The 13,376-nt window shown below is 41.6% G+C and overlaps 2 protein-coding genes across 4 annotated transcripts in view; one reads left to right on the top strand and one right to left on the bottom strand.

Annotated features, from left to right (window-relative positions):
- Positions 1-1,006: 1,006 nt before the first annotated feature.
- B3GALT9 (beta-1,3-galactosyltransferase 9) lies at positions 1,007-3,600 on the bottom strand. Its single transcript, XM_065901485.1, has 2 exons — positions 3,419-3,600; positions 1,007-2,169 (listed from the first exon to the last, which is right to left on the bottom strand). The coding sequence occupies exons 1-2, from the start codon at positions 3,422-3,424 to the stop codon at positions 1,066-1,068; spliced, it is 1,110 nt and encodes a 369-aa protein (XP_065757557.1). The 5' UTR covers positions 3,425-3,600; the 3' UTR covers positions 1,007-1,065.
- A 1,741-nt stretch (positions 3,601-5,341) lies between these two features.
- FBXW2 (F-box and WD repeat domain containing 2) overlaps positions 5,342-13,376 on the top strand; it is a 33,376-nt gene continuing 25,341 nt past the window's right edge. The window contains exons 1-3 of one of the 3 annotated variants that reach the window (XM_065947362.1): positions 5,342-5,398; positions 5,501-5,609; positions 10,860-11,369. In XM_065947362.1, the coding sequence (XP_065803434.1) occupies positions 10,880-11,369 (490 nt within the window). In that variant the 5' untranslated portion in view covers positions 5,342-5,398; positions 5,501-5,609; positions 10,860-10,879. Of the gene's footprint in view, positions 5,399-5,500; positions 5,610-5,630; positions 5,882-10,859; positions 11,370-13,376 lie in introns of those variants that run through there. The other 2 variants (XM_065947361.1, XM_065947363.1) reach the window with 2 other exon arrangements.

Genomic DNA, 13,376 nt, shown 5'->3' with positions numbered 1-13,376 from the left:
ATGGTGACATAGATAAACCAGCCCTGCTCTGTTACAAAATGATTCTCAAGTGACTGGAATTTTCTTGTCCCCAGATTAGCTATCTGTCTTTCACTATCTCTGGTATCCCTGAGTTCTGTTTGTCCGTGTTCCCATACTGGCCATTTTCCTACTGCTAATACCACTAAATTTCTGTTTTAAGCCACCTAGTTTGTTGTATTCTGTTAGGCACCTCTAGGAAACTAATAGAGTATATGGTGGTGGTTGTTTAGTCATTAAGTCATGTCCAACTCTGCAACCCTGTGGACTGCCAGGCTCCTCTGTCCGTGGGATTTCCCAGGCAAGAATACTGGAGTGGGTTGCTATTTCCTTCTTTAGGGATTCTCCCCAACCCAGGATCAAACCCATGTCTCCTGCATTGGCAGGCAGATTCTGTATCACTGAACCATGCAGGGAAGCCCAATAGAGTATCTGCATAAGAGGAGATGCATATTTGTTGCATCCCTTTTGTAAAACACTGCTTAATTAGGACCTGATGGAAACTGTTTAACCAAAAGAGAGCCAAGTCTTCATAGTAGTGAAATTTACGTTAATATATACTAGGTAGCTAAAACTTTTAAATGTGATTCCACCATCCAGATTACTAAAAGTCTTCCTGCTTACAGACAAGATGAACATTTTTAAAAATTCCTTATTTACTGTTTCTCTTTAATTCTGAGCATCCTAAAAAGTCAGTCACTGCTGTGATCACTGAGTCATGAGAGTTCCATAGAATGTGATTTTTAGAAACCCATTAATTATAAAAGAGAAACAAGACTTCTGAGTCATAATTCAATGTTATGTCCTCTCTTTTCTAGACAGAAGGTTTTATTTTGAAGAGAATCGTGTTAACACCGATTTAAATTTCTTAAAATGAGATCTCAATTTAGTGTAGTACATCAGAGCAATAAGACACTTTGCAACTTGCCAAGTACAATTAAAGATTCAGAGAAACTACATAAAAAACACAAGGAAGGAGGGACATTTTCTGTAACAAGGTTGGAGGTAATTTTAAAAGAACACACTCTGAAGAAAAACAAAGAAACCCTAGTCATCATAAGACATGGCATTATTTTTTATGGTACCCATGTGAAAGCGTTTAAAGCTGTCAAGATACGTCAGAAGTTTGCAGGAGACAAGCCCGTAATAGGTTTCAAGCAGCGTACATTCTTTTCCACTGTTAATTTCCTTCCATGCCAGGGGCATTTCAGCATCTGTAGGTTCTGAGGATGTGAAAATGAACTTATAGCAACATCTGTTGTATCTGATGTGCCTTTTCCCAGAAAACCTTGAACTGTGGATGGGTATAAGGCCAATGGACTTCGCACAAATCCCTACAAACACATCAGCACGCACTATAATGGGTACTTCTTTGAAAACTACATACATCATCCGAGCCACATTTTGGGACATAACAAAGGCCTCCCTGCTGCAGTAATCTGGGTAGTACTCTTCTGGGTACTCACTGAAAGGGACAAATTCTTGGCTATCAGGGTCTCTGTTGGGTGTATCCCGATGGATAACTCTTCCAACGTAGATATCTTCAAGGTGTTTTTTCAGATTGAGAAGATAGTCCACCAAGCTTGGTATATTGACAAACATCTCTTCATCAACCTTTAGGATAAACAGGGCATTAGGGCAGAAAGTCACAGCCCACTGCATCATGGTGATGATCTTCAGAGTCTGGTTCTCAGAACTGTCCAAGAAGATGCCTTCAATTATGTCATTATTCTTTTGGGACTCTTTGTCTATGTCTTGCTGAGTGGCCACCAAAACAGGCATTCCCAAAGCAAATAGTGTGAGAATGGGGTGCCCTCGGACACTGGTCACATTACCCCAGGTTTTCCTGATGAGATCCCGCCTTGTTCCATTTTCTGGGCTACTGAATATAAGAGAGAGCAAAAATATGCTCTTTCCTTTACACACCTCCGACTGGCTCAGGATGTAGTATTTGGAAAGATTGCTTCTCAAGGGTTCCGTGTTCAATTTTCTTGCCTTATCCTTAATTTCAAGAACTTTCATATCTACATAAGGCAAAGCATGCAGGAAATATTCTTCCACAAAATCAGCCCCAAAAAGCAAGGCATGAAATAGAATAACATTAAACAGGATGAAACACCACTGATGGGTCCGAAGTCTGCAGAAAGTCGCCTAAACGAAAGAACATACATTCATTGAAGCTTCATCCCCATTTCTGTGTACATGCTCCCGGAATACTATGTGTACACCTGAAAGCACTTAACAGTACACTATTTTTAAGTGTTTATTGCTAGTGTTTCTGTTACCTGTCTCTCTCACTAGATCTTGGTCCCCTGGACATCATGCCTCTCTCTTCTCCAGTACTACTGAGACCAGTATTTAGCACAAAGTGGAAACTGAACAAAATGTTGTCTGTTTTCTTGCTTGGATGAAACCCTTACTATGTTCAAGGCACCTGTGTTAGGCACTGGGGAAACAGAGGAATCAGACATAGACACATGACTATAAAGTAACAATTGGTATCATCATGCTAAAAACTCACAGGAAAATATCTGATGGTCCTCTCTGGAACCAGTGTGCTTGGGTCAGTTTCTTCTCTGATTCCAAAGGTCCAGGGCTGTTTGTCAATGGAGTGGCAGCTTTTGTTGACCACTGCACAGTGGCTACTATCAAACATTTACATTCTTCTAGTGAGAGTTTTCAATTTAATACTGTATTCTGACATTAGCTGTTTTGACAGTGTCCCCTAATCTTTCTGAAATGTCTTTCAATATGGGCAGATTCCTGCTATCTGCACAGCACCTTTTCAGAGATCTGGGACATATCTGATGCCAAGCTTATTCCATCGCATTAAAGGAGATGGAAACTTTCCATCTGGAAGAACACATACAATATAGTACTGCAATATAACAGAGCCAGCGACATTAGAAGAATTAAGTCTCTGTTCATCGGAGCTTCAATCAATAAAGACTCCCATAGTGACACTTAATGTCTTATTGAGCACTGGCTGTGAGCCAGGCCCTGTGCTAAACATTTTATATGCCTTAACTCTTTTCAGTCTTGCTAATATCCCTTTGAGATAGGTTATCTTCAGACTTAAGCTGAGCACCCATGTGGTTTTGCCCAGGATCATTTAGTGAGTAAGAAGAGGGTGAGGTAGGGCCATGATATGAGCTCAAATCTGTCAGTTTCAAAGCTCACTCTTAACCACTAGAGACTCCTGAAGTCCATCTTTTACTTTCCCATGTCTATTTAATAAGAAAAAAACAACAAAGCAAAACAAATTCCCACAATTATAATCTGAACTCCTTTCCATTTTTTTTTTTAGTTCACCTGATGATTTACACAAAGAAGAAACTTCAGCCTACTCAAAGCTTATTCTAGTAGATATAAAGTGCTACAAAGATTATAAGAAACTTACCTGCATGTTGTCTGTGAACAATTTGGGGGTTTTGGAAATTATTGAGTCCAGATGCCAAGGTTTGTCCAAATGTATCTCAGGATTACTCAGTCTAACAGCAATTGAAGCACAGTGCCTTGTGCCTGAGACCTTCAGGATAAGGTTTCTTGTCAATCAACCTGAGCTTTTGTCCCAGAATACCTGCTGGCTCTATAGGAGAGCAAGTGCCGATCATGTTACAGCTAGAGTGAATCCAGAACAAAGAATAGATAGCAAACCTCTTCAAATGCTTCCAACTTTGTGTACCTCTTGAAACTGACCCCTTGTCTTTATATGGAGTTCCTGGTGAAGTATGTGTGGGAGTTGAAAGAACAGTTCACACATATCGTGTCTCCATAGCATCATCACAGAGTGTATCTCAAGAAACTAAACAGAGTAGTTTCTGCTCCCTGGTACATACGCGTGTGAGAAATGCGTTAAACATCAAGAGATACTTGTCATCCCTGGTGGGTGCATTTTTTTCTACCCAAAGAAACTTATGGTGTAGTTTGATACATGTCTCATCAGGAAGGATTTTGAATTCCTAGTATAGGCCATGTTAAGATTGTTCTTAATTATATGTCATCCATCTACCTCTCCCAGGCAACTTTATCTCAAAATAGAAAACAACCTGTAATCCATTTTAGCCTGAACTGGAAAAACCAAGCATTTGATGTTTGCAATTTTTATATTGTCTCTATGTGTAGAAATTACTCCAAATACCATTTGATCAGCAAGTTTATTAAAGAAAGAAACAACATCCAGCGTATTTTTATGTTCCTGTCACAAGCAGTTGCACTGAACCTTCTGTTCCTATGCCAGGCTATATTTCATGTTTCTCTTTTCGCATATTGATCTTCCTGCCTGCCCTTCAAAGCAGTTTTTGTAGTTATTTGCCTAGGAATAATTCATTGCATTTTAAAGCTAGCTATGTTTTCTCAACAATCATTGTGGATTCTTGGAGATTTTTTACAAAGTGGGGAATATATATCCTTAAAAAATGCAAATGAGAATTTTTACACATACAAAATTGAATGATTACATAGGTCTTGGATTTCATTAAATACAAATTCCATTTTGCAATTTTCTTTTCATTTTTTAATAAGCCATAAATTTTGCTCCTGGGTAGTCTCTGGACTTAAACTGAGACAATTTGGTTTCTTTGTCCATGAGAGATTCAAACAATATTATCTCTGGGCCAGCTCCATCTAGAATTTTCACTTTGATTCAGCAAACTCTTACAGTACTAGGGCTGAGATCATTTGCTGCAAATAGAAGTGCCTGGTTTTCTTGATTACCTTAGCACTGCCTTCTCTTTCATAAAGCTCACCCAATCTGACATATGAACCTATGTCTTCCTAAATTTTCCTGTGATACCATCAGAAGTCACCCTCTGGCCTAGAAGTTCTCAGTCTTCCTGTTGTCTACCAAACCAAACCCGCTCTCTTAAGACCTGACTTTCTGAGCTCCATACTTAGTTCCCGCCACAGAGAATCAACTTTCTATTTCCCAGGTGTTCGGTGCCCTCGATGTTCTCCGGACGCGTGGAGCCTTCGCTCTCTGCTCTACCACTAACCGCACGTACGACTCTCTGTCATATGAATTGTTCTTTGGACAAGTCTCTCATATTGCCGCTCTCCTCGGAAAGTGAGCATAATAAGAAAAAGTGTGAGTCGGTGGTGCAAGATCAGATTGGGTGACGGACATCAGTTCGCTGGACAATTTCTGTATACCTCCTGGAAGCAAACCTCGGTCCCGGTGCCACAAAACTAAAGGGTCCTGCGCATGCTCCGTTCCCCTCTACGCGCCTCTGCCCGCCCACTTCCGCTTCACGGCGGGGCCGGAAGTGCAGCCGCGTCCGCTGGGCGCCGCGGGTGGAGGGGCGCGCGGAGATGACGCAGGCAGCACCGGAAGCCGCTCCCCTGTGAGGCTGCGGACCCAGAGCGGCGGCCGCCGGTCCAGGTCTGTGTTCTAGGCGGGGCCGGGTCGCGGAGGGGGCTGTTTGGGGCCCGCGCCTCTGCTGACCCGTCGCGCCTCGGGCTGTTTGCCTTTCTCTCCCTGCAGGCGCCATGGCTGCGGAGCGGACCTGGCCGCTGCGAGGCTCTGGCGGCCCGAGCGCGCCTAGTTGGTGTGAGCCCGGCGCGAGGTCCCGGGCCCCGGGGCGCTCGCTCAGGTCAGTGCCGCGCGGAACACGGCTCCGGGAGTAGGGGACCTGGGAGCGGCGAACGGGTTGAAGGGATCTGGAGTTGATTTAGAGATGGGAGAACTGAGTGACTGCCTCCTGGAGCCTCAGTTTCCTTAGCTGCGAAATGAGTTAACCGTGATGTCCCAGGGCTGTTAATGAGTTTAAAGGATGAAGCAGTGTGGAGAGGTGGTTTATGAAGTACAAAACGCTGTACTAATGTGCGGGACTGCGCCATAATTGTGGGTATGCCATGGAAACAGGTGTGTATGTGGAGTGCTGCTTGCAATAAAGATAGCAGGGTAAATGCTAAATAATGGTGGTAGCCAGCATTTCTTGTAGGCTTCCACTGTGCGGATACTGTGCTAAACGTTTTATGTGCATTATCCCGTTTATTCTTTGTAAAAACCGCTTGTAGATAATGCTGTTAGTGGTTACCTTTTACCAGTGAGGAAGTTGGGCTTGAGATAGGTGAAGTGATTTGCCCAGGGTTACCCAGCAACAAGTCGGGTTGCAAAGCCCTGTTTGTATTCTTTCAAAGCTTTTAAAAATTCATCTTAAAACCGAAGGTGGATATAAACAGGTCAGGTATTCATACTGGTTTAAATTCATAAAGGGACCTTCACTCCTATTCCTCAACCGTCCAGTATTCTCTGGAAACAATCGGTATTAACCAGCTTCTTGAGTATGCAAAAGATATTTTATGTATATGTAAGTTTATTTAGATAAGCTCAGAGCCTCTATTCTCTTTAACCCTGGTTATGCTTGATAAGAAAAAAGAGGGAAGAAGAAGCCTCCCTCCCAAAGATAGCAGATGTCTTGTTTTCTGTCTTGATTAGGCCAGGTCCTGAGAGAGGAGAGGTAAACGGCATTCATCATGTTTAGTCAAGAATGTTCTATCTTTAGTAAGACCTGGAAGTATAAGCTTTGTTTTGCTTTTTTGAGAAGGATGGGGTCTGGGCAAGATGTTGTGCCTGCTCCTTCCTGTGAGACCCAGGGAAAGTCTCTCCACTTTGGAGAACATAAATTTCTTCATTTTTTAAGGGCAGTTCTCACACCCTCCACAAGGTCGTGAAAATCATGTGAGGTAACATCTATGAGTAGTACTCTAGTGTTTCCAAACCAGTACAAAGATGAGAGTTACCTGAGGGAACGTAGGGAGTTAATAGCAGAACCAGAGACCAAGCCCAGACCCCCATCTCCCAGTTTAGGAATCTTCACATCTGTCTGTTTCAGAGCTTTGTGATTGTTAATACTGAGGGCAGAGGGGCAAGTTCTATGTTGAGTCTGAAGTTGGGGTCGGGGGGGAAGAATGAGACACTGTGGAGTGTGGAGAGGGTGGAAAGAGAGTGCCTCTCCTGGGAAATCAGCCTCCTGTCAGTAACTGCCCTTAATTACAAAATTAAGTTCCCAGTAAGTTTGAGCAGTTGAGGTTTTTCTTTTTTTCCTGTACATTTTAATCCATTTTAAGAGAAACGGGGGTGGGGGCGCGGAATGGACAAAAACAAGAAACTGGTAATATCCTAGGGTTGAAAGGGATGTTACTGGAGCTTTCCTGCCAGGTACTCATAGTAATAAAACTAACAAAAAGTGCCATTTGAGTTTCCCTGCTGGGCTGCGTTCTGAGCGGGTCCCTACTGCTTGTGCCTCGCACAGCCCTCGAGGTGAGCTCGCTTCCATTTTACAGACAGAACTAAAGTTCAGAAGTTAGTTGAGTATGTCCATGATCACACAGAGAGTGGCTGAATCTGTGGAAGATTTGATTGACTTCAAAACAGTTTCCTTTACCTCAATCCGCATCTATAACTAGCTGTCCTTGACCATTCCCAGTAATGGGAAGCTCACCACCCTGGAGGCAGCTGTTCCATTATTGGAAAGCTCTGATGTTTTAGAAGCTCCTCCTTCAGTTGAATTGAAATCTCACTTCCTGAAGTATTCCCTGTGGGGCCTTGTGCTGCCAGTACATGGTATTTCTAGAGGCTTTCTAAGACTTCAGTTTAGACCTATGACCTTAAGAAAGTTCTCTCCAGAGTCAGTTCATTTTTTAGAGAAACAAAAGCTGATTTTTTTTTAATAGTGCATTCTGCAAAGCTAATGGGTCCTATTTTATTTTAAAAAGATGCCTTTTTCATGATAGTGAGAGATGAAGAACTGGATAAGACCTTCCTGTAAAGGGTTCAGTAGCTTAAAGGGCAATCTTTAAGAGTTGGAAGAACAATTCTTGTTAGGAGAATGTGTAAATCTCAGAAATGCCTACGTTTTTAAAGGTGCTCAATAGCAAACTCATCCCATAATCTCTCTGGTGTCTTGGGTCCATTGATTGGGTGTGCTGTGTGATGTCTCTTAGTTATTTGGTAATGATACTGTTTTCATGGGTATTATAAGTAACAGTTCACTGTACGCAAATGTCACTATTCCTAAGATGCGTATGTGGCACACTTCGTGTGTGTGGCCTGGCCGATGTGATACAAGAAGCCCCTCGCCCCACTTCTTCATGGTAAAAAATGATTCCTGGGCACATGTTTTGGTTATATTTTTAATTGGCCAGGATTAATTAGCTATTGGCGACATTCTATGAATGTCTACAGAAACTTTTTTCTTATCTTGCTGTGAATGATTTTTTTTAAGTAAAACTTTTCCAGAAATATTACAGATAAAAGGTGGTTGGGATTCAGAAAAAGGAGGCTTGTTAATCTTGTTGGTGGCTTTTTTTTTTTTTGCTGTGCCAAGCAACTTGTGGGACCTTAGTTCCCTGACCAGGGATCAAACCCAGGCCCTCTGGCAGTGAACGTGCAGAGTCCTAACCACTGGGCAACCAAGAAATTCCCAGGACACTTGTTATCTTGTGTTAAGTTCATACAACTTGCCGTGAACTCATTAGTTTTCGGCAGCCAAGTAAATCCTTAAATTAATAAATCCTACCTAGCCCAAACCCTGAGACTTAAAGTCCATTGACTATTTGATAACATTAGATACATTAATCACCAGATGATGTGATTGTTTAGAAGTGGTTTGTTTGCTTTAACTGCTTTTTGTCTGATAACAAATGTTCCTGCCAAATTTGATATTGGGAAATTAATGAAAATGATCTTTACATCCCTTAATATTAATGAAGTTGGACAGTGAGATCTGACTATTTGTGTAAACCTGGTAAATGATCATGGCATCTGGTCCCATCACTTCATGGCAAATAGATGGGGAAACAGTGGAAACAGTGATTTTATTTTCTTGGGCTCCAAAATCACTGCACATAGTGACTGCAGCCATGAAATTAAAAGACACTTGCTCCTTGGAAGAAAAGCTATGACAAACCTAAACAGTATATTAAAAAGCAGAGACGTTACTTTGCCGACAAAGGTCTGTCTAGTCAAAACTCTGGTTTTTCCAGTAGCCATGTATGGATGTGAGAGTTTGCCCATAAAGAAAACTGAGCGCTGAAGAATTCATACTTTTGAACTGTGGTTTTGGAGAAGACTCTTGAGAATCTCTTGGACTGCAGGGAGATCCAGCCAGTCAATCTTAAAGGACAACAGTCTCGAATATTCATTGGAAGGACTGATGCTGAAGCTGAAGCTCCACTCCTTTGGCCACCTGAAGTGAAGAACTGACTCATTGGAAAAGACCCTGATGCTGGGAAAGATTAAAGGCAGGAGGAGAAGGGGACGACAGAGGATGAGATGGTTGGATGGCTTCATCAACTCAATGGACATGAGATCGAGCAAGCTCCGGAAGTTGGTGATGGACAGGGAAGCCTGGTGTGCTTCTGTCCATGGGGTTGCAAAGAATCGGACACAACTAAGCGACCGAACTGAACTGATAAATGAATTTATTTTCCTCTTTCACTTTAATTTGGACATTAGGTTTTTAAATTAGTATGACAATATGATGGGAAACTAGTCAGATTATAAGGAAAGTTTGTTTTTTAATCATTGAAATGCTTGAACACATGAAAATCTAATTTAAAAAGAAACCCCATGTACCTGTTGCCCAGCACTAATATCTGTCAACATGGCTGATCTTGGAACAGGTGGTTTTCACAGATTTGCTTTACTTTTCTTCTCTTCCCATTAGTTTAGTCCCCATTGTTAAGAGTGGGTAGACACCTTGACATCGTATGGATTGATGGATACTTGTATTTTGGTGGGGGTGGGGGGTCCAGTTAGCCTTAAAGGGGAAGATGGTATAATCAGATGGACTCAGGGCTCCCAGATCTTATCACCAGGTTGTGATTCTCCTAATGGTAACTGGCTTCAGAGAGAGAGAGACAGCTTAGTGTGTCTGGAAGAGTCCTGATCTTGAGAGCACTGGCTTCCAGCCTGTTCTGTTGCTATTTTCATAGCCCTGTTAGCTGTAGGCAAACCACTCACCTTCTCTGACCTGCAACTTGCTCATGTGCAAAGTGAAGGAGATGGTACCTTTCTTGGTGCGTCTTGTAAGCATCACGATGACTAATTTGTCTTATTTGTGCACACCTCCAGGACCTTCATGGCTCTTGGGGACACATGAGGTTAAGAGTTGTCTCCAGCTCATATTAACCTTGTTAAAACAGACCGTGTAAGGCCAGATAAGGCTTTTGGAAATTCATGTTCTAACAGGCAGTGCCGTAAAGGAAGTGGAAGAACCTGAGCCAGATAACTTATTGTATCTGGTTATTTTTCTTCCCCAAACCTTTTTGCCTAAACATCTATTGCAAAAGCCAGTAGTCAGTTCTGTGATTCCTACAGCAGGTCAGGTTATATGTAGCCTGATAACTGATGTCTCAAGTAACCGCTCTAGAGACTTACTTTTTGGGTGTCACATCCTTGTGCTTATTTTTGTGATTTTTGTGCCCAAGTAGAGTGTATTTAAGAAAATGGTATCATGATGATTTTGATAAGGGTTCTATTATACGGAATGCACTGTTTCATAAAGAATGAATACTTTGTAAATCTTTTACTGTGAAGATGCATGTAGCATGTGATAGACTTCAGAAGGAGCAAGTCACACACACCAAAATTAGTTTCACTGAGTTATGTTTTGGAGGTCATGATTTGTTAAAGTATGTTTTTTCAAATGTGTTTTCTTTTGTGCGCATGGAAATTATTTCAGATAAATACAATCTATTAACTGTAAAGTTGTAATGTAACTAAGCTCTAAAGTTGTAACAGTTTTTTGCACTAATTTTTAATACTTCATTTGTTAGCAGTCTTGCTTGAATGGTCTTTTTGAGCAGAACTAATACAATATTTTGATGTGCCACAGGTAAATTTTTCCATAACCTTATGGAGAGAAAGGACTTTGAGACATGGCTTGATAACATTTCTGTTACATTTCTTTCTCTGACGGACTTGCAGAAAAATGAAACTCTGGATCACCTGATTAGTCTGAGTGGGGCAGTCCAGCTCAGACACCTCTCCAATAACCTGGAGACTCTGCTCAAGCGGGACTTCCTCAAACTCCTTCCCCTGGAGCTCAGTTTTTATTTGTTAAAATGGCTCGACCCTCAGACTTTACTCACGTGCTGCCTCGTCTCTAAACAGTGGAATAAGGTGATAAGTGCCTGTACAGAGGTGTGGCAGACCGCCTGTAAAAATTTGGGCTGGCAGATAGATGATTCTGTTCAGGACGCTTTGCACTGGAAGAAGGTTTATTTGAAGGCTATTTTGAGAATGAAGCAACTGGAGGACCATGAAGCCTTTGAGACCTCATCTTTAATTGGACACAGTGCCAGAGTGTATGCACTTTACTACAAAGATGGACTTCTGTGTACAGGTAAGAGAGCCTGGACCTTTTTTTTTTTTTAACGTTTTGTGGAGTGTAATCTTAGAGACAGAACAAAATACTCCTCAGGCTTCAGAATGGCAGTTGTTAATTATCTGAGATATCTATGATGGCATTATCCCTCCGTCCCTGACTGGTTCCTCCTCTCCCCACCACCACCCCTTTATCCTTTTTCACTCTGAGAAGACAATTATTTTTATAAAATTTTATGAGAAGAAATCTCCAGACATTCTTATAAATGTGAGATGAGTCTGAAAGCTCTGTTTTTCTATAGTTTTCTTCCATAAACAGTCCTTCATGTTGGTTAATTTTTTTTTTTTTCTATCAGCACTGATTTTGGGAAAAAAACAGAAAATTTGCTGTCTAGTCCTAGGAAATAATTCATTTTGAAAGGATTATGAAACCTCTCTGTGTTTGTTTCCTTGTATTTAAAATATGCAAAGGGAGCTGTTTCTCTTGCTCTAAGATCCTGTGGTTCTTAGAAGAATTTAGAAGAGTTTGGGCATGGGAATGAAAATAGTTGGATATTTTAAAACTCAGCAAGCAGGGAGGGCTTCCCTGGTTGCTCAGTGGCAAAGAATTCGCCTGCCAATGCAGGAGATGTGGGTTTGATCTCTGAGTCGAGAAGATCCCCTAGAGAAGCAAATGGCAACCCACCTCAGTTTTCTTGCCTGGGAAGTCCCATGAACAGAGGAGACTGGCAGGCTATAGTCCATTGGATCATGAAAAAGTCAGACACGACTTAGCGACTAAACAACAATAACAATAAGTAAAGTAACTTTTTATTATAAATGTAATGATTAAAGTTAGAATTATGTGCATCTTCCAGTTATAATGGGCATCTGTTTCTACATATGATTATATAGTGAGTGCCCATGTTTCAGGCAGTACATGTTGATAGGTGTTGTGTATAATGACTAAGCAAAGTTTAGAATGGCTCGAGGTTCTAGATCATCTTATCAGTGATCTTAATGCTATTTGCTTCCATCATATATAATATACAGTATTGGGCTTCCCAGGTGGTGCAGTGTTAAAGAAGCTGCCTGCCACTGCAGGAGACACAAGTTTGATCCCTGGGTCAGGAAGATTCCCTGGAGTAGGAAGTGGCAACCCACTCCAGTGTTCTTGCCTGGAAATTTCCATGGACAGAGGAGCCTGGCGGGCTGCCATCTGTGGGATCACGAGGGGTCAGAAGCGACTTAGCGACTGAGCACATTGCCGCCGCGCGGGGACGCCCTGTGCTGCTTGCTCAGGATGATTTCTGACATACTCCTGAGTGTTGACCTGAACTGCGTGGTTGTCATACACTGTTCCTTTGTGTAAATAGATCATCGTCATTTAGCCATTTCCATACTAGTGCATATTCAGGTTGTTTCTGTTTTTATGGATATTTTTGTCTGCATTGTTTTTTCCCTTTGGATTATTCATTTGAGGCAGAAGCCTTAGAGCAGAATCACCAGATCCAGAAGTATGAATGAATTTATAGCGCCTCTTAGTGTCCTTTCCAGATGTATTGAATTGGTGCTATGCCCACAGCGACGTCTAAGGTGAACCTGCTTCTCCCTCAGAGTCCTGCCATACTCAGTTTAATATTTTTAATGGTGAAGAGAGGTATGATTTCTCAAGACTGTCTTAAAGTTGAATTTCTTTATTCATTGAGGTTGTCCATTTTCTTAATGCGGTGACATTCTCTGAAATGCTCAACACTTTGTCAGTTTTATAAAATAAACATTTAAGGTATTTCATGGTTTTGTTTGTCATCCTGAGATTACTCCATGCTCATGTTATTTTCCCTGTCGTATTAAAAGCCTGATTATTGGAACAACATCATCTGTTCTTCTATACCTTGATCTACTTTCCCACCTGTGGTGATGACTTTTCAATATTCTTTTTGCCTCATAATCACTGGCAGGTTTTTGGTTTTTTTTTTAAGATTAAGGTGCCATATTGCCTTTGAACTTGGCCCTTACTCACACTTGGGTCAATACTGGCCGTTGT

The sequence above is a fragment of the Muntiacus reevesi genome, chromosome 10 (genome assembly GCF_963930625.1).
Source record: "Muntiacus reevesi chromosome 10, mMunRee1.1, whole genome shotgun sequence".
Taxonomy (NCBI): domain Eukaryota; kingdom Metazoa; phylum Chordata; class Mammalia; order Artiodactyla; family Cervidae; genus Muntiacus; species Muntiacus reevesi.
The sequence above is the reverse complement of the archived record's forward strand: the minus strand, read 5'-3'. Positions and strand labels throughout refer to the sequence as shown.